Genomic DNA, 24,018 nt, shown 5'->3' on the forward strand with positions numbered 1-24,018 from the left:
AAAAAAGCAAATCAGAGAAGAATAGTCACATATACATAAGCTAGGATTCAATGTTTGACTTCTAGAGACTTGGCTAAAGTCTGTAAAATATTAACTGCTTTTCCTAAACAGTTTATTAAAGAGGAAGGTCAGGCTACCTATTAACCGTCTTTCCTTCCACATGATGAAAATGGGTGGGAATTATTATAATTTAGATTTATTCATAATTTAAAAGAACTTCTGCCTGCCTAAACCACTCAATGATAATTTCATTTTGGAGTAGCTTATTCTGAAAACATAAATTGATGGTGCTTTTTAAAATTAAAGACAAACTTGACCTTCTGAATATACTTTCAGAAATATTAGATAGCCTTACAACAAAGGTCTACCTTGTCCTTTAATCTGTAATAACATGAATCTTCAGTTATACCTTGCAGGTGACAGGTTTAAGATTCTAAGGACTAAGACGCCTCTCCCCTGACCTCACCCAGTTCCTAAGGATGACAGCTGGAGCTGTGGGGTGTTATATTAATTATAATTATACAGCTGCTTTTTGAAGCACAACCTTGGCTACTCATAAGAATCTTTTCATAAGTGCAGGTTTTTCAATCCATTTAGAGATACGTCACATGTTAATGGAACAGTTATTACAAAATAACCCAAAGGCCATTAATGCATCTAAATGAGAGGTATTTTGGAGCTCATCATTAATAAAGCCCATTGATATCTCTGAATCAATAGCATGCAATCTTATGAGAGGAGCAAAATTCCTATACAAGGAGGTCATGGCTGTCTGGAATTATGAGCATTTTTATCTAGTAATACAAAACGTGCTAACAGCATTTGACCTTTTTTCGCATGTGAATGTTCAATACAGGATTTTAAACAGAATGCCTGCCAAGTATTTGCCTGAGGACCCATAATGAGAAGGGCAAGCTAAGTAACCAAGTTAAATATAGACAGTGCACTTTAAATGTAAGTGTATTATATACACACTGGACTGTGGATACAGCCATTGTTGCCACACTTATATAAATAAAAACTGAGCAAATTTGTGGGCAGGACAATGAAGCCTCCCGTCTCCCCATCTGCCTCTAAGGTTTCAATAGGAGTTGCCCACATTCCACCAAGCACATTGTCGTAGCCTTGCAGTGTGGAAACTTTCCTTTTAAAGAAAAATATCACTGATGTTCTCAGGATGCTCTATTATCTCCAACTTTCTTCTTTTCTAAGGACAATTCAATACAGGGGTACATCACTACATTACTGGATGTTGCCCTACAGCAGGGGTCCCCAACCTGAGGCCTGCAGACCAATGCAGCTCCTGACCTCTTTCTGTGCAGCTCTCCAACCTGCTTGTCTGCTGCTATCACCCTGATCCAGCTAATGGACCTGAGAATGAACAGTGTGTGTGTGTGTGTGTGGGGGGGGAGCTACATGAGACCTAGAATCTGCCAAGAATTACTAACATAGGCAGTTTTATTTCTCCAGTGTTTTTGTGAACTACAACTGACCTCAAAAGGACTGATTAGCTGTTCTAGTAAAGAATTATCACATGGCATAATTTGGATATTATGACACAGTTTACTATTTTGCCACTAATTTAACTTTGCTTTATATATGTACTGTTACGATCCTTGTTCCATTTTGTCCATTTTGAGGAAGTGTGCATGCACATGAAACCTCACACCTTCAATAAATTTTGTGTGGTCTTAAAGGTGCTACTGGATTCACATTTGTTCTGCTGCTTCGGACCATCACGGCTACTCACTTGAATCTGCCCAATAATCTGAATCACCAAAAGGCTGCTTCAGATGCATCCAACAGGTCCTGAAACATTTATTCTTCCAGTGCCACAAGTATGAAAACGACAGCATCTCAAAGTAAATGGAACACTATGCCTTGGCAACATGGAAATAAAACTTGTCAATTCAACAAAGTATCATTGCATCTGCTTTCTCAAGGGCATAAAATGTCAAATCCAATAGGGATTAGATGTCTGTGGCCTTGTACTTTACCTGCCAGAGTTGTACAGAGATTACTGGCAATACAGAAGTTCATCACTTCTGAAAAACCAAGCCATATCTATTTAAGCAAGAGAGTCATGTTTCAAAGCATAAAGACATGCTGCTTTCATGATGGGTTCCCCCCCCCTAAAAAAAACAAGGGCAGATCTTTTCATCTCCTGCAGCATAAAGATGCATACCTATTTCCTACACAGGATGTCCTTTTCCAATAAATTTGACTTTGTAGACAGTAATCTTGAAACACTAAGAGTTGTTAATGTTCAAAACCAAGTGAAGAGGCTTTTCCAGTGGTCTTCAACCAGGCCCTGGAGTGAAAGCACGTTCCTGATTGTGTCGACACTCTTGACTTTTCTGTCCCTGACACACTTCAGTACACAAAAACATTCACCCTGTTAGGATTAGCTCCTGTACAATGCACAGCAATTTTGATACAGCTGAATATCCCTGAATGCATATGATTTAGTCATGAAGAAACTGCACTGTTCAAAAGAAGGAAACAAGTGAACTTAATTAGTATTCCTAAGATCAGACACCCACCATAAAGCTATCAAGTATGAACCACTGAGGCAGCTTTGGCTGGCTATAAACTATTTCCCAGTTTATTATTCTCATTTAATTAATGAGAATTCAAATTTGTCCCTTCAAGAGCACAAGATACTTACAGTGCAATCCTATGCAAAACCACTCCAATCTAAACCCAGTGAAATTAATGGGCTCAGACTGGAGAAACTGTGCATAGAATTGCACTGCTATTGGTTTAATACGTATTCCTTGGTCATAGCCATAAAAACCAGCAAGGAAGAACAAATGTGACTAGGAAGCAGGTGCCAACTGCTGTGGTTGCCCTGGACACAGCTCCCTGAACAAAGGAGGAGTGGGCCAGCAAGAAGCTCTGGCTTCCACTCATCCTGCAAGCCCTGCCTCTTCCTTGCAGGGCCAAACATGGTGGCTCTCTGCTGTCAGCAAAGAGCCATAGAGGAATCCCTTCCCTTTCTAATACTCCACCCCCTCCACACACACACACACACACACACACAAACATCACTGTAAAAATGGCCCCAGGTAAGTCTGGGACTGACCACTTCAAGTTATAATGCAACTAGGGCAGTGGTTCTCAACCTGGGGGCCAGGACCCCTTTGGGGGTTGAACAACCCTTTCACAGGGGTTGTGGCAGGGCAAGCAGCTTGGCTGGGGGGGGGTTGCCTTGTGGGGTAGGTCAAGATAGAGCGTTCGTCTGTCTGGAGCAGAGGAAATGAGCGAGATCGACTTGGTGGGACAAGAGGCAGAACTGAATAACCCCAGAAAAAAACTAATTTATATACAATCATGACCAATGGATCTTCACACCATTGGTCAGTTTTGCTTTAATTTCTGTGAAAGAACACTTGCATAATTTTATGCATGAGGAACTGTATTAAAGGGTTGCAGCATTAGGAAGGTTGAGAACCACTGAACTAGGGGAACTGCTAATACTGCCTTTATGGAAACCATTCATCACTTTGCCTTCAGACCATATTAAAATGGTTAATATAGACAATAAAACCTGTCAATTTACATACCTCTTGTGCAAAGGATTCTGCTCTCTTCCGCAGATTTTTCTCCAATTCAAAGTTAACTTGTAGTTCTTCATATTCTTCTACTGCCAGTACAGACACTATTTAAAGCAAAACAAACAAACACCCAAACACACCACGACACACATAGCAAGAAACAAAGATGAATGCTAATGGATTAGGAAGGAACATTTAAAAAAGGATTTTGGCTTTTACTAGGCCATTGTTTCTGCAAACTAGGTAGGGCCATAATATATTCAGAGTCATTTCCCCTCTACTTGTACTTCTATGGTGACTGTAATGCCAATCCTGCTCTGTAGTTAAACAACTTATGCCAATGTAATAAAGGAGACAAATGGAGGCTTCCTTCAGCAGCGATAGCCACACAACGATAATTCTAAGGCAGGACTGTCTCCTTGAATGCCAGCAAGACTTGCTTTCCATGCCTTCTTAAAGTAAGGAACAACAGTCTCCTGAGGATCAGACAGGAAAGCTTGTGGTACGCTGTAAGAGTTGGGTCGTCCTTATCCCCCTTCAGGCCATTATGCAATACAAGTAACATAAATAGCAACCTACAATGTATTATTTGTTCATTTAAAAACCTAACAACTCTGATTCAACAGCGCACTTGCACAGGGATGCTCTTACACAGTTCTTGGCATACAAGTGGTGACACTGCCAATCATTTGTCTACAAGTGGTGGGGTACTGACCCTCACAGCATCCTTCCAAATAGATTTCTGGCATTTAAACTCATGATCTGGTAGGGGCTCCAGCTACTGGATATGGCTAGGAACTCCAGAGATGACATTTGCTCCTGGGATTCCTTAGCAATGAAGATAAATGCATGCTTGGAGCCTTGCTTTCATATGCATGCCTCTAACTTCATGAGGAAAAATACATGTTTCTAATATTGGTATGTGCACAAAGGAGCCAGGATGGGCTGCAACAATGTTTACCCAAGACAACATGTACAAATTTGCCACCGTGTAATCTGTGAAGCGACACTGAGTAAGTGATACTGAATAAGAATGAATAGAATGAATAGTAAATACCAGTCCAAGAAACTGTATAGTAGTTTTCCAAATACGCCTCCAATAATATTGTGTCTGTGTGGGCCATGACCATGAATGTTAACTGACATTCAGCACACACTCTTGTACAGTCCATGCAATTAAACTGGGAGGGGGGGCAAATATTGTCAATATTCAGCTCTAGCAGTAAGTTTTTATGGTAATGCTGTAGGATATAAAAATCTATACTTTGTATAAGCACTACAAGCAGTTTTCTGCACTGTAAAGAGCAAGTCAGTTTTTGATTTGCACTTTATACGGAAAGCCACTGAAGTGTTAACTGAGATGTGTAAGAATTTCTGATTGTACCTCTAACTCCAAATGATTGATGGCAGGACTCCCTCCAAATACTTCTCCTATTGACCCAAAATAAAAGGCTTTCAAGAATCTTTCTTGAAAGATTCACTGCTAGTTGATTAACAATGCAATTCTAAGGAGGGTTAAACCCTTCTAAATCTACTGAAGTCGGCTTAAAAGGTTATAACTTTTAGATTTGTATTTACTCTACCTTTAAATCATACTAAAGAACCAGCAGTCTTTTTACTATTGAATTAAAGCTTTCACAATAAAGTGGGAAAAGTAAAAGTGGACAATTTTATTTATGCCTAGCTTTAAGTTTCTGTTTGATTTTAGACATGAAGAAGAAGATGAAGAAGAAGAGTTGGAGCTATTCTGCACATCAAAAAAAATAGCATTATGCCAGCACAATGATGTAATGCTATAAAAAATCACGCCTCCAACCATTCCTCACCTCCTGGCTCTCTCGCTCTCCTTTGCCGCCTTCTTGCACTTCTCAGCACTCTGCATGACTATTTGAAATGGCGGAAGAAAGGAACGCACTATACACGCAACTTTCCTCCGCCTATCAATCAAGCCAGGCAGCCAATCATCTCCATGCTTTAAAGGGCCCGCAATGCAAAGTATTTTTTTTTAAGTAAAACTTCTCTGTTGCTATGCCTATACATCTAATCATAGATGCATAGTGCTTATTTTACTACCATCCCTTTTGGAATTATGAGCCTTGAAGCTTTAAAAAAGTAACCTTGTTCCTGATTTTGGGGGGTGGGGGTAGAGGCATGCTTTGTGTGTTAACTGCTGGGGAAAATTTTTGTTTGCTCTGCCTGGATGATTTAATGCATATTTGTTGCTCCAGGCAGTTTGCTTCAAAAAAAAAAAAAAGCCCGGTCCTCGGGAGAAGGGAGAGGGAAACAGGTGCGAGGGCAGGAGCTGAAGGTGGAAATAGTGCTACTTCTCCTCCACACATTTCCTTAGCGTGTGGTTGCTGGTTGCTCTCCTCTCACTCACACTACATAGTTGGGGGAATCCACTTACTAACTGATAACAAGAAAACAAGACAAGAGAAGGAAAATATAATGCACATATACAAACCTCGATTACATTTTTCCAACACTTTCTGTTGTTCACGAACTTCAGCTTTCAGAACTGCATTTTCTTCCTTTACTTTATTTACCTAGGAAAAAAGGAAACAACACGAGTCCAGCAACATAGAGATAATCAGGGAAAAATAAAAGCACTTAATGAAACAGGTGGAAAAATTAGTTTTATCAAGTTTCCAGTCTGATATACAAAAATCGACTTTTCGGTAGAAGTTAGGTCCATGATGGGGACTTGCAGCAGGATACCCACTATGAGTTTTCTGTGGAAACTCTACTCAAAAGCACAACACGGGTATGATTTTGATTGGGACTGCAGCACAGGGGTGTGTGAACCAAATCAGTGGTCCCCAACCTGTGGGCCGCGGCCCGGCGCCGGGCCGCAAAGGCCAAGGCGCCGGGCCGTGGCTCCCTCCCCCCCCGCAGTAAAAAACTTCCCAGGCCGCAAACTTGCGGCCCGGGAAGCTACTTACTGCGGGAGGGCGGGGAGAGGCAATCAGGGCCGGGCCGCGCCCGCGCGGCCCGCAGGTGCGGCCCGATCCACGGGTGCGGCCCGCGGGCGCGGCCGGGCGCGGCTCGCGGGCGCGGCTCGCGGGCGCGGCCCGATCCGCGGGTGCGGCCCGTGGGTGCGGCCGGGTGCAGCTCGCGGGCGCGGCCTAAAGCGTGGGCGTGGCCCGCGGGCCCTGCCGGTCCCCAGCCTAAAAAAGGTTGGGGACCACTGAACCAAATCATCTTGGGTACCCTTTTCTGTACTTTTTCCAGTTCTGAAATGTATTTTTTCAGATACAGTGATGAGAACTGAACACAGTATTCTAAATAAGGCCTCACTATAGATCTATACAGTGACACTATAGAGTTTGCCTTTTCCAGCATACTGGGTTGATGTTTCCATTAAGCTATCATTGTGATTCCAAGGTCTCTTTCCTGCTCAGTCTCAGCAAGTACAGAAGTTATTAGCATATATGTAAATATGGGATCTTTTTATTTCAGTGTTCATCACCTTACACTTACTAACACTGAACTTCATTTGCCACTCTGTTGCCCACTCGCCCAATTTGCATCAATTCTCCTCTTCTTCACAGTAAGCCTTGGTTTTAACCATCCTGAATAATTCTGTACCATCTTCAAACCTGACTGCTGCACTGCTCACCCCCAGTTCCAGATCATTTATGATCAAATTAAATAGTGCCAGCCCCAATACCAATCCTTGCTGGACTCCCTGATGACATCCCTCTGTAGTGAGAACTATCCTTTTATTCCTACTCTTTGCTTCCTGTCATTTAACCAATTTTTTTATCCATAATGGGACCAATTCTCCCATCCCACAATAAGATCAGAATCAAGTCTCTGTGGCACTTTGGGGAACATGCAGCTGGCTTTGTGCTGCAAAACCTCATAGTGATCACATGGTAGATGTAATGTACCATTTGGTCCAAAATCCCCAAAGCAGCAACAGTAGGTTCTTGTTGAGGTCCTCCTAATGTATATCAAGTTCCTGGAAAAGGTTTTTGCCCATCCAACATTACACTCCTAAACAGGTTTACTCTGTTCCATTTATTTCAGTGAGTCTTATTTTGCAATGAGTCTGCACATTATTCCAGTCTTAATTTGCACTGAAACATATGTGATGTCAGATTTTGAAGAAGCAGCTCCCAAATTATCTAAACAAACAAATAATTGTTATAAGAGATTTTCCAACTAATTTGGCTCAGAATCAAATTTTTCAACTTCCAAAAATGCGCCTCTGACTTTTTTTTCACATCTCAAATAAATACAAATCTAAAGTCATGGCTATAACTTCTCTCAGCATGGTACAGCGGCATCATGCAGAAAAAGTAGGAGTGTTCTCTGGGTTCATGGCCTCCATCCTCCACTCCCCTTGTTGGTTAAATAGTCAACGGTCACTCAGGCTCCCAAAATCAGTGAGGAAGGCCTGGAGAGAGTCTTGTTGGGTGGCATTTTCCCACAACTTTTAAAGAAGCCCCATGCCCTGGGATATGATTACAACTTCACTAGATGTTTGCTAGTTACAAATCAGGACAATCCACCTGAATTCCCCAACTTTATGACCAATTACTGTTTACCATAATAAACTTTCTCTAGACAGCTGCAGATGAGGACAGAAATTTGGTAAATTCTGGTCCTACAGAAAGGGTCTCTTTTTTTAAAAAAACAGCCGGATAAAACTTGTTCACAGGGCTAGGAAATCTATTCTGTCGGATAGCAATTAAAGACACCCATAGATCACTGTAGTCCAATAAACAGGTAAAGAAAATCTAGACTTCCTCTCTGACTTGTGTCAGGATACTTACTTCTACAGCATCTTCTGCACATTTACTTCTTAGGTTTTCCAGCTCGATAATTATGTTTTTCTTTTCCTCCTGAAGGGATATAATTTGATCTCGCAGATCTACATTTTCAAAAGTGGTGGTGATCAGAGTTCATTTTACATTGGGGACAAAATGAACACAGTAAGCATAGATTAAAAAACACTGGTGGAAAAGCCGAGGTATCGCTCATCAATAGGCTCTTAAATTATTTAAAGTGCAGGAGCATTTGTGAGGTGTCATCTAACTGGCCTCAGAGACAGATACCATTACAGGTTGGTTTATCACTTATTCCCTTGTCTAGTCCTTTCTCTCTCCCACCCTGCCCTAGCAAATTCATAGGCTTAACAGCTCAGTACTATTGTGCAAGAAGCTAGGTGTCTCTCAGTCTATATTAAAGACCACCACTACATCTACTTCTGCCCATGAAAAATGGAAATGTTATATTTGTTCAAGACCTATTTGTTGGTTTCAAAACTTTGTTTGGTAGACTTATTCATGTATTATGCTGTCCTTTCTCCTGTCACAAAACACATTGACCTCCATCCTATAGGGAGATTCAAAGTGTTAAACCATGTGATAAGCAAAATGTAAACATAGGGCCAAACCAGATGTGACTTTTTTAACCACTTGGGTTAGGGTATCCTCATCCCTTCATATAGATGATGCAGGGAACTGTCCTCCAGTGCTGGGATTCCATTTGTATCAGGTACCGTGTTATGGGAATAGAAGGGGCTTCCCTTGCATGTTTCACCGCCCTGCCCCAAGGGTTTGCAGTCTTGGGGACACCTGACTTAACTTGTTTAATAAATCACACCTATTTTGGGCTGCATTGGTGGCATAATTTAATTAATTAATAGTTTGATTTAAAAGGTCTGAATATGGTTTGATCTGTCTACAGAATTCTCCTTCAGTGCCAATCTGTAGTTAAAAAAACACCCATGATGCAGACTGGGGCTCTTCCCACAAAATGTTTTGTATATGCATACAGGTAACTTGAGTACAAAGAATTTTATTTATGTAAGTTTTTCAAATATACTTTTAATGCACAAAATTCTTGCAACACTCAAGTGCAAAAGGATTGTTATGTGCTTTTGAATGGAGACATATACGTACACCAGCCTGTCTCAACTTTTTACCATTGAAAAACCTCTGAAACATTCTTCAGGCTTCAAGAAGCCCCATAAACAGTGCAGTCCTGCAGAATATGGTCGGGAAGCACAGCTGTGTACATGGCCACCCAGGGCCTCTCCTCTTCCCATCCCCTCCAAGCCAAGCATTGGGCATTTGGGGAGGGGATTACAGGTCAACATGACCATATATGGTCATATCACCCAATAAATGTTTAAAAGAGTTACAAATATATTAATTAACTCCAACACATTCAGGAAACCCTTCCAGGGCTGTCATAAAACTCTGGTTGAGAAAGCCTGGTGCACATATATCCATTGTATACTGCCTCTTTAAGAAACTATCCCAGAGGCCTCAGAACAATCAGAAGAGCCTACTAAGAATCTGCAGAACAAAACCGGGACAACTCTGGCCTAGAACTCCAGAAACAGCTTAGTTAAGTATTGCTATTCCTTATTCCAAATGCAAAGTTACCTATAGTACAGTCCCTAATAATAAAAAGGCCTTCAGCCCAACGAAACTAGGTGTTTGTTGCTTGCTCCACAACACACAAACATCAGTAATTTGCTATCCATCAGGACTTGACTGCAATTGGTATACATTCTAAAATAAATCACATGTGCATTAGACATTAGTCACAAGCTGAAATGTACTCATAGGGCATATAGTATTTTATACACAGAAGTAGCAACCTTGAAACTTGCCATATCATTAAAGAATAGGCAAGTATGGGCATATTATGCTCTGGGGGAGGGAAATTGCTCACTTTGATGGCTTAACAAAAACAATAACCTCTCTTGGAGAGCCGCTTCCTTCTTCCAAAACAACTTGTTCTACATTATTCATGGTCATTGAAAGAAAAAAAGGCTAACCAATGCATTCTCGAGAACACATACCTTTCATTAGCTGCTGGCACTGCACTGAATCACACGCAACAGGACTAACTTCCATATCTGTGGATGACTCCTCATCGTCTATGTTGATTTCTTCAGTAATGATATCCGGCCCCAGTTTTGCCATATACAGCATACTGATTCTTTTCAAGGTCTTGTTTTCTTTGTTCAACTGCAAATGTAAAATACCACACTGTTTCTAAAATGTCCTTAAAAACATACACAAAGTCCTTAAAAACATACACGAGGTTGGCTTTCCCTGGGCTGAACATTTACCAACCATAAAAAATGGTGACAGAAGGATCAGGGCAGACACCTGTGTACTGTGACTAACCCATGTGTATTAGGGCAGTGGTCCCCAACCCCCGGTCCGGAGACTGGTAACGGTTCGTGGATCAGTTGGCACCAGGCCACGGCTCCTCCTCGTCCTCTTCCCTGGCTGCTGCCTCGGGGCCTGCCCTGCTACTCTGCCGCCTGCTCACCTTTGGTGGTCTCCAGCGGCCGTCATGGCTGGGGCTCACCCTCGGCATGGCACTGCGCAGCTCCTGCTGGCAGTGCCTCCAGTGGGCGATGGGAAGTCAGGGGCGCCAGCGGGAAAGCAAATGGAGCAGGAGCTCAGGCGGTGGCAATATCCCTTGGCAAAAGACTACCCCCCCGGGCCTCAATCTCCCCCTAAGAAGAGTCTCCAGTCTGATTTTCCCTTGACATATATGAAGACATAGCTCTTGAAAACTCATCTGTAACCACTATGCCACAATTTCCAAAGGTCAATCCTCTTCCACACTCAATAAACATTCCAAACCACAGGTTCTTGACACCCATCTCACCACACCCATGCTCCCCATTTGTCACTAAGCTACCACAACCTACCACACAACACACACATTCAACCCCATGCCCTTACAGACTGGACAACTCCTCCCCTTCCTCTTCCCACTGCCAAACTCTAGCGCCCATTGTTTTCCGGGATACAACGGGCTTTGCCTCTAGTCTAACATAACACTGCCCTATTCTTACAAGATTACTGAAATTCCATTAACTGCTATGAACACTGGTGGGATCAATGTCCACAGAGCTCTACATCTTTGGCAGGACTCCAATGCTATGACTACATGAATAAGACTTAGAGAGCTGTAGCTTAGTCTACTGAAATATGGAGTCCAATGATGAGTACCATAAAGTAAAATGAACTGGGCTGAAGGCATTGATGAAAATGTGTTTCTTTCTTTCTAATATTGCCAAGAAAAAGCAACATTGGAAAAATATTCACACAGGGTAACATGGCTACCAAGATCTGCATCTCTCCATTAAAACAGTTTTTTTGGGATTTGTATTGAAAACTTTTTTTGAGATACACTTGAGAAAGCAAGCAATGTCTTTTCTGAGAACTGTGTTGAGATCACAGAAAGGAACTAGATTCAAAGAACTCTCAGAATATATTAAACATACTTAACTGATAAGCCTTTTGTTTAAGCATTATATTGTCCATTACTTATACCTAGAAAAGCTAAATTGATTCTCTGCTTTTCAAAGAAAAAGATTAAAAGGCTGCTATAAGGAACCAGACAGAATCTATTTTGAAAACAGGTCAGCACAAAATGGGTCAGAACAGCAAGGCAATATGAGACAACTATAACATTTATTTTTAACACTGTACACTCTTTATGATGGTTCAGCTTTTATCCTGGTTTTTAAGGCAAATGTGATTACCCAAAGTGGGAGATATTGGAGAGGTTTTAAAATACAGGTTTAAATTCAAATGCATATTAAAAATGACAAAGCAGAAATCAACACTCTCTTCCTAATAATCTATTCACTGTTATTTGAAGCCATCATAATTGTTCAGGGCAATAATATAAAATATATACCTCACTGATTCATGGTTTTATTTATTGAGGATGAGGATTATTTAAATAGGCATGTGTAAAACAAGGGGCAGATAACAACTGGAATGCATTTCCTCATAGTAAAACCTCTGGTATTTCTTCTGAATTATTTTGTTTCTAAGGTGCACAGATAAGCTATCTTAACAGCTGCCAAAGGCCTAATAACCTAGAGATCACAATGGTTCAGTGAATAGGCTGGTGGTTAAAAATGGCTGCTCCCCATCTCCACAGAAATCTGTGAAAAATTACAAGCCATTTGGGAGGAATGGAACCATTATACCACTACAATTTGCATGTCCAGAGAACTCTCAGTTCATATTTACTTCCATGGAAGAACTGCTGACTCATTTCTTTCGAATTAGGAATAGTATATTAGCAGGACAGGGGATTGAGCACGTGGAGCTGTCTGTATATCAGACAAACTGGCATAGTGCAAAGACATGCACCATAACATTTATTAAAGCAAGACCATTAAATCAGGGTTTTTTAGTGGATTGGTTGAAAGCAGCCATAAGCTTCTGAAGTTATGGAATATGTGTGAGTGTTCCTTTCGATTTGTCATGATGAAGAGAGGTCAAGATGCAAGAGAACAAAAGTGCACAGGTTTGGGATTCTATCAAAAACCATCAAGGGAATGCAGGGCACTTGTGCTTCCTCTTCTCACTGCATTTCATAACAGCCCAAGTCACTCTTAAGACATTAAATTCTTCTCTATTTTCAAGTAACTAGAAATGGATCTTGATGCCCATTTGCCTCTTTCAATCCAGGTTTATCAAAGTGGCAGATGTTTTCAGGAAGCCTTCCACAATTCTTTTCAAGAACCACACTGCTTTACTCACTTAAAGGTCTCAGCAGAAAATCTGAGGAACTCAGCATAGCTTAGACCCATGTATTAAGCCAATGAGTAATCTCTGATAGAAATGTACTAGTCTCTTTACCGTCAGAGTGTGTCACTATGTGCAAAGAATGGAAAGAAAGGATAGTTACATACATTCTCTTAGTTATATTTTGATTGACTATCTTACAAATTCTAATGTAGTATCATTATGAGAACTATTACGTAAATACCTTCAGAAAGTACATCGCTAATGCATCTAAATTAAAAGACATTTTCTTCTAGTGGGATTTCAGTCACATCCGAAGATATACTTTGGGCAGGGAAAATGCACAAATGCACACAGACCAGCCAATGTTACTAATGAAATTTTGCTAAAAATTGCTGCAATCCATTTTCTGATGATGAAGTGACTCAAATATGTTTTTCCCCAACCATATATGTATCACAAAGAGATAAAACATTCTTTAATAATAATAATAATAATAATGTACTTCTGATGAGATGGAACATAGAAAATTATACACTTGGTAAACTCATCAGCCTGGCTGCAATCAACAGAACAGCACAGGTCACCTTTCGCCTGCCCCTTGATTTGCTTTCACAAACAATCACCTGAAATGTAATATTCTGGCTGACTTTTCCATTTGATTCAAGCATGAAATGCTTATTATTCTTTCATACCACAGATTCACTAGACATTTCTTAATTTGTTCATCAGTTAACCCAAATGCATAAAATGGGAAACTCAAAAACTAAACATTTCCTAAGTTACATTTCTTTCTTTCTTTCTTTCTTTCTTTCTTTCTTTCTTTCTTTCTTTCTTTCTTTCTTTCTTTCTTTCTTTCTTTCTTTCTTTCTTTCTTTCTTTCTTTCTTTCTTTCTTTCTTTCTTTCTTTCTTTCAAAGGTGTTTAAATTAAATCAGATCTTTCTCTTTGGATATTCAACATATTAACAAATAAATTATTGCTGTGATATCCAAAAGTACACAGCCACCATCCCATCCTACTTCCTCCCCCAGGCCAAAGCATCACATCAAAACTTAGGTCTGCTTCAGAAATATTTCAACATAAAAAGCTATTTCACATAGAAAATAGCATGCAACCAATATGAAGAATGCCACATACCAGGTCTGTGCATTTAGCAGATTACTGCTGCAAAATATCTGCATGTCCAATTATCTTATAACAAGTTACACACAATCTGCTCATGATTTGCTACACAGTAGAGCTTCCAGTGGAGGAATTCTGTCACATCTGATGCTGCACAAACCACATGGGAAGCATGAGTTGATTGTATCAACATACAGGAAAGAAGCATCAGGTTTTGCAGGATTTTGCTTAACCTCCTTGTGTGTAGATAAGGCTGGAGTAACTTTGCATAGGACTGCACTGCCAGTCACCAATGCTGAGTATGAGGTTCCTCCAGCCTGCCAAACAGACCAGAAGAAAACAGGAGAAATGAGTCAATGAACATATGGTTCATTTCAACCCTCCAGCTCAAGGACTTTAGAGAGCAGGGTTTTTTTTTGGGGGGGGGGGGGACTTTCTTTGCCTGAAATTCTGAAGAGCTGCCAGAGAGCTGTCCACTTGTCAGAGGATTTCAGAAAACTGGAAATGTTGAATCAGACTTCCAGAACCCTGAATAACCTGGAGCAGTGTACACCTTTGAATTCTGACCTCCAAGACTATCTGTCCTTCAAGAATATATGTTTTAATTATGTCCTCCAAGAAAAATCAGTGGCTTCTTACCTTTGTAGCCAGAGCTTCTGCACTTTCACGGCATGTCTTTTCAATTTCAAGGTGGCTCTGTATGCAACTGACTTCCTCAATGACCATGTGAGAAACTAGAGCATTAGAGGAAAAAAATTGATTCATATGAAGTTTAATCTGAGTCAGACCTTCCTCTACTCCCCTTTTCAGTCAGTTTATTTATCCTGTGATTATGAGTATTTCCATAAATTTTCCACATCAACTATGTATTAAAAAGTAGTACTACAGGAAGATTAATAAAAATTTGAATCTATTTCCCATGTTTTACAGATGCATCCCAGCGCTGCCTCTTGTATTTCCAAACTTTTCCTTCTCCACTTCTAGAAAAAGCTCATATGACCCATTTTCATACCATCACAAGATTCCCAACCTTAATTGCCTTTCCCAGTTTTCTATACTCTACGAAACACAAAAATAATTCAAACTAACAAAGAACAGGAAGGTTATAATAAGGCCCAAACATGTTGTTTCCCATAAATGCTTAACGTTCTAAAAATTTAGATCATAAAAACAACTCAATAGCAAAGAGCTTAAATAAAGCCAAACAGCAAGGTATTGCAAGGCTTAGTCTGAGGAGTGACATGTTGGGAAGCGGGGGGAGGGGAGAGGGCTTCTGCAATTGGCTTCAGACTATTTGTGAATATTCTACAGCAGGGGTAGTCAAACTGCGGCCCTCCAGATGTCCAGGGACTACAATTCCCAGGAGCCCCTGCCAGCGTTTGCTGGCAGGGGCTCCTGGGAATTGTAGTCCATGGACATCTGGAGGGCCGCAGTTTGACTACCCCTGTTCTACAGAATACTTTTGTTTCTAGCTCGTTTGATCATTCGGCACAGTGAGTGACTATTATCACCATCACTTATTGAATTATTTCCTCTTAAGTTCTACCATCTTCCATACATACCTACCTGTCTACTCCACTCATCTTTAGAGACCCTGCTTCAAGTGCCTCCACCATATAAGGCTAGACAAGTGGCAACCCAAGAGAGGACCTTCATTGCAATGAATGTTGATACTATCGCCTCAGGGAGATTCTGTCTCCCTCTATCTTCTGCCAGCAAGTAAAGCCTTCCACATGCAGCCAGCTGGGTAACCTTGGACTAGTCACAGTCCTGTTTGAACTGTTCTTGCAGAGCAGTTCTGTCAAAGCTCTCTATTTTATTGCTTTATTAATGTTTACAGATTTTTAAATATTACTTTAATATTAAGGGGTTTTAATGTTTTTATATTTGCCACCCTATTTGGGTAGAAAAGTGTCATATAAATGTGCTAATTAATTTTTTAAATTCCAGTTTGCTCTTTTTCAGTCTCTAGGACCTTTCATTGTCAAGATACATGAAGAAATAAATAGCTCAAGATTTAAAAACCACCATCACCAGAAACTAGGAATTCAGAGAACCCAATTGACACAGTGTTATATATCTGTAACAATATTCAATGGCTGATTAAGAAAAACAGTTAACACTCTCCCCCTAAACAAACACACACACACTGTGCTAGCCTCATGCTGGTGACCCCATCCAGCCCAGAGGAACCTTTACTTGCAGGCCTTTCCCATCAACTACTGCCCATCTAGGCAAGGAGTCGTAGTATAGCCGGAATGTGGTGCCAGCTTGCTGCAGCACACTCACTTATAAGCGGAACTCATTCCCACAATCACCTTGGACAGCTTGGCAAGCCAAGATCATCAGAATTCTGCTTGCGACGAGTGACAATAGCATTCCTCAAGCCATTCCCAGGCACCGACTTCCTCAAGACCCAAACACACACTCTGCTAAAAATGGAACACTCACACACACACATAAATGAAATGCTCCAAATTTTATTTCTCTCACTACACTGAATTTATAAATTATCTAATTCTATCTTAATATAATAAAATTTACTCTCATGCCCAATATAAAATGTTCCAATTAATGTACAATCTAATTAACCTACCATATAGGAATCCTAAAATTTCTTCTTAAATATGAATAAGTGTATAGTATATAGACTAATGGGTAGAGTTGAAAGCAAGTGCAGGATGAGGTGCATGGAAACTGACAAAGTGAAGACTGGTTCAGCAGGCAGAGCATTAATTGACAACAAATGGTCCAAGGGCTGCAGAGGGATTATGAAGCAGCTAGCTCCACCTTCACTTGGAATTGACCAACGTGAAAGTACTTACAGCTGTCTTTTCCTGATTCAGGGTTCCATATGTGTGGCCAGGCATTAGCCACAGGATTTGCTCTCATTCTAGTCCCCCTGGCAAAACCACAGTAGCACAAACCAGCTGACACTTGACTCCCTGCCTCTGCCTCCCTTGATGCCCCATCAGTTGAGGTTTCACTTTCATTTCTCAAGCAGCCCAGCCTGGTTGGTCTCCAGGATATGTTTCACTTTCCTATCTCAAGAAGCCCAATTTGCTTCCCATAAGAATCACTATATATTTCAGAATAACTGGGATTCCAAGATTTGGAAATATTAGAAATTTTGAATATTCCAAACCCCAAATCCAAAAGGCATACCTCTAGTGGACCGTTATAATAAGTACAATAGATAGAAAAAAGAATCTATCACGGATGTAACACGAGGTTCTTATTTACTGCCAAAAATGGAGGATTGGGGAAGAAGAGGGACTGCATTTTCCTCATTTAAAAATGCTTTGTGATGTCACAAGGTCAGCCAAGAAACCATTAAATGTACTCCCTTTACATTAAATAATAGAAGAAAATTTACATTTCCCATAAACTAGTCAAATAAAAAAAAAGAGGCCTGTCTTACAAGAGATAACTCATGATTCATTGAAGATTAGTTAACCTGCAATTATGACTACATTCCAGAAAAGGGGGGGGGGTGAGTTATGAAAAATGAAATATAAAAAAAAAATCCTAAGACTGCTAAAAGTTCTTATTATGTTGATATTAAAATTCATAAAGCAGCACTAAGTGGCCAGAAACCTCTCCAACCTCGACATTTTTTCAGGGGTAATAATAATATGCAGCAAATGCAGGCCAACCAAAAACCACTTAACTAATTAGTAGTTGCAGTCACTGAGAAAACATGAATCAACACTGTTATTACAAGTGGCACATTTGAGTGGCATCTAATTATGACTTGATGAGCGTGATACTTGCATTATCAACATTACTACCACATCCCATCAGGGACTAAAAGCCGCTGATGGCATTGACTGCAAGAAACTCCCACTCAATGGTACGGCAGCACCCAACAATCTCCTTGGCAGGGGCACCCTCACTAAATGACACGTTAAGCGTAATTACTGGCCGACATTGTAAATAAACAGGATTGGAAGTGAAAATTGTACCAAGTGCATAAGACACAATCTGACACATTGGAAGTGGCAGCCTTAATTGAGAGTTTCTTTGACTGCTCAAGATCATTTCAACTGCATTTCTCGGAGGACAGTGATTATAACTGTGGAGACAGACGGCATAATGGTATCAGCACTGCTGACAGAGCAGTGAATTAAATTGTATCTGCTGTTGTGTGAAAGCCTTGATGAGAAGTACAGATCCTTAGTGGTCTTATCATTATCACACAATGGTCATGTTGTCATCAACCTTTCTGGCTCCAATTGAAAAGAAATGATTGTGTGTTGAAGCTTCCCCCCCTACCACCACCTTCTATCTCTTGTGCTGAATAGAACCAATTTTCAGAGAGCTATGAAATCACACTATAGGGCCTAAAATGCAGCTGCTTGGCATACAAACTGGGCCCCCATTAAACAGGAATCACGCACAATATGTGTTTATGCCAGGAGAACAAATAGAAGCTGAGCACAGGCCAAGTTTATTCACAGACACAAAGCCCGTGTAGCTCTTCATCAATATAATTGCCTTTTATATTGTCGTTTAAATAATGGACTCCATTGTCGCTGTAAAATCCTAATATTCCTGGCATTTTATCGCTATGTTTACAAGGTATGTCCTTAAAAAAAATCATGAAAAGGAAGATAAGGGAAGCCTACGACATTTTACAAGAGCAAATATTACTTTTGAATTTTAAATCTTAACTACTTGACATTTTCCACGACTCGCTTCAGTTCATAGTATCGTAACAAGCACCAACAGGCCACAAGGTGTACGTGTGTTTGTATATGTTGTTTTTCTTTCCTCTTCTCTTTCACAGGAATTTGACCTATTAAGAACATTTCCGATGCCATGATCATTTCAAGGTGATGTAAAATTTGGACTATTTTATAGGCAGGTCCTTTTATTTGCGTCTTTGAAGCCAATATAAACAACAGCTGTGTAAATCCATTCCTCAACAAGGTTTTGGGTTCAGTGTTGTTGTTTTTTAAATCTCACTAATACTCCCAACAAAACACACTGTAGTGACAGAGACCTAACATAACAGGCAACAACACTGTTGTCATCCCCTCTCTTGAGAAGCTATTCATGGGAGGCTTTCCAGCCCCATTAGCTGTGCTTTGTTATCTCCAGACACCACACAGAATCAATAGAACCATTATCACACAAGTGAAAAACTGGGTATTTGGTAGAGGAGTCTTCACATATTTATCCCTGGCTCCAATAAAAGACATCACCATACCTACTTTTAAATTACTGATTTATATCCCTAGTGGTTGCAATGGAACACAACTTGCAATTAAAAGGCAGCATGCAATTTCTTTTCATTGGACAAAACTTGGTTACCTCACCAAAAGGGAAACAAAAACTCAAAACAGCCAGGTATAATCTTATCAGGAGCTAATTTTAATTAGAATTTATCAAGGGGTTCGTCGAAGGGTATTTTTGATGCCTTCTCAAGAAATCTACAGCAAGGTATTAGCATGCTTCCAAATAAGACCTTCTCCTGGCCTTTATTAACTCCTTTCCTATTTACTTTCCCATTTACTTTCCTTTATTAACTCATGCAGTGTGCTGGGTTACACTGCAGTATATAATAAGGTTAAATCCCATGTTCTGTTCTGCTTCTGGTGACAATGAAGAGATATAAAACCTTCCCCCACACAGCTTTCACTTCCTTCCCTTTCTGTTCTGCTTACTGGATGCACCTGCCCCCTGATGGGTTGCTGGAATAAATCTTTGGGGATATTAGAAAGAAAAATGCAACTGAACTACTGGGAAGGAAAAAGAGAAGTGAGAAGTTATAATTCCATAACTATATTAATAAATGATAGTGACAAGAATAAGGGCTTTGGAGAAGGAATGGTCCTGCTTATTTACAGTCCTCAAGTAATGTTATCCAATTGGCAATCACTCCAATTAAGCTATTTTCCAGAGATACAGTGTTGAGGGGTTGCAACTGGGAAATCAGAAAGAACCAAGAAGACGACTAAGAAGAAGAAGCATGTATAAAATAAGGTGAGAGAATCACAAACTTAGAACTGAATAACATCTTAGGAAACTGAATGATGTCTGTACCTATGCTATGCATGAAGCTGTGATGGGCCACCCATGGCTTAGAACATGTTGCTTGGAATATGATTTTGACATGACATATACTGTGTTGGGATTCGGGTGAGAAAACGGTCTACACCTTTAGAAGGCATCATATATCAGAGAAGTTCAATACACTGGGCCTTCTCCACTGAGGAAGCTTTATATGTAAGGGCTATAATCCACCACATTTGAAGACTCTGGAGCCCCCATTCCCCTTCTTATTTTTAAGCCATATGTGCCTTTTCTGTTTTGTTTTTAGAAAGAGGACATGATACTTTAAAAAATATACCAAAAAACTATTTGGGGGTGGGGGTCTAGCCTAAGCCTTAAAGCCTAGAAGACAGAAAGGTATTGAGCAAGAGAAACCTCTCTCGTCAGTACATCTCCGCCAGTTGTATTTCTGCTTGCCATGAGGCATTTATAAAACACAAAAGCCATGTCAGAAAAAGGTGTGAACTATGCTTGAAAATTGTATGTCATCTATTTCTACTGTCATTTCTACTTTTGGGGGTAGAGGACATGATTATTTCAAACCACAGCAACAAATTGGTACCTTTACCCCTGCCTGAATTAATTCCTATGCATTTCCACTTCTTTTGAACCATCACAACTGAAACTCCATGCTTCATGCCATATCTTGGAGAAAAACGTGAGGGAAAATCCTCCTGCAAGTCCTCTGACCTAGGGGGGAAGAGTGGTCCTGCCTTAATTTACACTGGGTTTTAGAGAAGACAGAACTGGCACACATTTTGTTGTCTGCTTCTGCTTATTACTAATGGCCAAACTATATATGACACTGGGGATTAGTCTTCGGCTCCCCAGACATGCCTTTAATCTGCAAAATGCAACTATGGGAGAGCTCCCAGTATGAAGGAAACTCATGGAACTGGAGAACTTGTTGCTTAATTCTTCAGCCCAGCACTGTTTCACCAATCAAAAATGTTCCACCAGAAACTTTAAGTCACAAAGAGTTTAAAAGGCCCAACAGGTGCTTTTCTCTTCCACCCCTCCAAAGCAACCTGGTAGAGGATCAATAGCTTTGCAGCTTGGATCTGATCAAAAAGCTACCAATTTATGTATCTAGGACTAAAATGCAAGAGTCAAGCCAACACTGCTTATCCCCTAAGCTCTTTTCTATTGCTGGTCTTTCAAAAATCACATCATTTTTCCCCCCAAGTTCTCAACAATCCTGTGATGGAACATGTAGAGAGAAAATCAGGCAGCGGTGGTCATGAGAAGCAACAGTAATGGGATGTGTACACTCCTTTGTCCCCTCCCCCCAAAGCTAACTTTCATTTATATGACTCTGGAGTCATTACATCAATTTGCACAAATGACCCAAAGCTATGTACAATCCTGAGCACTTTTTAGAGAATTAATAATGCAGTCCGTTGATTTTTGTTCATTTGACATGCCAGCATATAGTCGATTATTTTGCAAAAGGCTACTTACTTTTTTGAAATTCTTCCAGTTTTTTGACTGCTTCATCTCTCTCCTGTTTGATTTTGTCACACTGAAAACAGATAAAACACACACTATGAAAAATCATAAATGTCTTCATAGAATCTATTAACATCAGTCAGTAGAACACTGATTAGTAATTCAAATATTGCTACAAGAGCAGATGAACTTAAATATGAATCTCACAAGCCCGCAATGGATAAATCAGCCTACTCATACTTTTTCAACTCCAAGATATACCCAAGTTACACTGGCAAAATACCTAACCAGGGCCATAAATTCTGAACAGCTCACAGCAGGATGAAAAGGCTTACAAAAATATTAAATATTTTCCCATTGCCTGCCTTTATGACTAATAAGGAAAACCTGCCCGAGGTCATTCCCCAACATATTTTGCCCTTTTGATTTGGGTAGTCTTTCTACTCAAGTGTTAATAGTTCTGGGGCTGAAAACTCAGAGCAAGAAAACAACATGTCCAATTAATATGGTTAGCAAATTCTGCATGACTACTGGGAGCAGGCATATTGCATGTCTTTTGTATTACCATCTGTACAATTTCAAGGCTGAGAAAAGTGCAAGTTTTGCAAAAGATTGCTGGCTAATTAAGAATGTCCTTTAAGTGTATTAATATTCAGAAAAATGTTTTAATTAATTCACAAAAAAGACTTAAAGTATTCAATGCATATTCTTGGGCATTAATCTGTCTTGGGGTTTCTTGTATGGTTAGCCCGAACTTTTATCATTAGGGGCCAACCTCATAATATGGGCTCACAAATCATTCCTAAAGCCAGATCCTCAGGTTTAATTTCAAAAACTTTCAAATGTCATCTTGCAATTTATGCTGACGACTCAGATCTTCCATGCCCTGGCCTCAACCAAAGACCTGGCAGAAAGTCTCCGTCTTACAGGCCCTGCGGAACTGGAAAAGCTCCTGTAGGGCCTTCAACCCTGTTTTATACAGAGGTCAGACCAATCTGAATCTAGAGTATCTGGTGCCATTTTAGAAACATGTAGAATCATAGAGTTGGAAGGGGCCATACAATTTTATCTACGTCCTTCTTGAAGTGAGGCCTCCAGAACTGCACACAGTACTCCAGGTGTGGTCTGACCAGTGCCGTGTACAATGGGACTATGACATCTTGTGATTTTGATGTAATGCCCCTGTTGATACAGCCCAAAATGGCATTCACCTTTTTTACCGCTGCATCACACTGCCTGCTCATGTTTAGTTTACAATTCACAAGTACCCCAAGGTCTCATTCACACACAGTGTTACCTAGAAGCGTATCCCCCATCCAGTAGGTATGCTTTTTTCTGACCCAGATGCAGAACTTTACACTTATCTTTATTAAATTGCATCTTGCTCTCATTTGCCCATTTTTCCATTGTATTCAGATAGAATAGAATTATATATATGCTTGAAGACTGCCAGTGAGGGGGAGCTCACCACCTGCTTAGGTAGCCTATTCCACTGCTGAACTACTCTGAGTATTTGCCAGTCCTCCCAATTTGGTGTCATCTGCAAACTTGATGAGTAGTCCCTCCACCCCCTCATCTAGATCATTAATAAATATGTTAAAAAGTACCGGACCGAGCCCTGAGCCCTGAGGTACCCTGCTACTCACCTCCCTCCAGTCTGATGAAACACCATTGACAACAACTCTTTGAGTGCAGTTCTCTAACCAATTTCCTATCCACCTAACTATCTGAAAATCCAGATTGTAGTCCTTCAATTTATCCATCAGAACATCATGAGGAACCTTATCAAAAGCTTTACTAAAATCCAAGTAAATGACATCAACCGAATTTCCACGATCCAGCAAACCTGTTACTTGGTCAAAAAAGGAAACCAGGTTGGTCTGGCAGGACCTGTTGAAGACAAATCCATGCTGACTTCCTTAGATCACCAAACTGTCCTCCAGATGTTTGCACATCGCTCCCTTTAATATCTGCTCCATTATCTTACCCACAACAGAGGTCAGACTCACTGGTCTGTAGTTTCCCGGGTCATCCTTCCTCCCTTTTTTGAAAATCAGAATAACATTTGCTCTCTTCCAGTCCTCCGGGACATCTCCAGTCCTTAAAGAGGTCCTGAAGATGATGGACAAGGGTTGTGCAAGTTCTCCGGAAAGTTCTTTGAGCACTCTCGGGTGCATTTCATCTGGCCCAGGGGATTTGAACTCATCCAGTGCAGCTAAATGCCTCTCGACAATCTGTCTGTCCATGTCAACCTGCCACCCAGACACTATCTCTTGGCTACTGCCATCTCTAGATGTGCCT

General features: G+C 40.5%; 1 protein-coding gene across 3 annotated transcripts in view; it reads right to left on the reverse strand.

Annotated features, from left to right (window-relative positions):
* The window catches only part of SHTN1 (shootin 1), a 104,140-nt gene that overhangs the window by 57,809 nt on the left and 22,313 nt on the right, over nt 1-24,018 (reverse strand). For all 3 annotated transcript variants that reach the window (XR_013233598.1, XM_077349880.1, XM_077349879.1), the window contains exons 3-8: nt 21,730-21,790; nt 14,851-14,945; nt 10,381-10,549; nt 8,339-8,436; nt 6,022-6,103; nt 3,567-3,661 (exon numbers count right to left, since the gene is read on the reverse strand). Coding sequence is in view for 2 of the 3 variants with exons in the window: in XM_077349880.1 (XP_077205995.1) it covers nt 3,567-3,661; nt 6,022-6,103; nt 8,339-8,436; nt 10,381-10,549; nt 14,851-14,945; nt 21,730-21,790 (600 nt within the window). In the remaining variant the exon portion in view is untranslated. The remainder of the gene's footprint in view (nt 1-3,566; nt 3,662-6,021; nt 6,104-8,338; nt 8,437-10,380; nt 10,550-14,850; nt 14,946-21,729; nt 21,791-24,018) is intronic.

Source organism: Paroedura picta, chromosome 8 (genome assembly GCF_049243985.1).
Source record: "Paroedura picta isolate Pp20150507F chromosome 8, Ppicta_v3.0, whole genome shotgun sequence".
NCBI lineage: Eukaryota > Metazoa > Chordata > Lepidosauria > Squamata > Gekkonidae > Paroedura > Paroedura picta.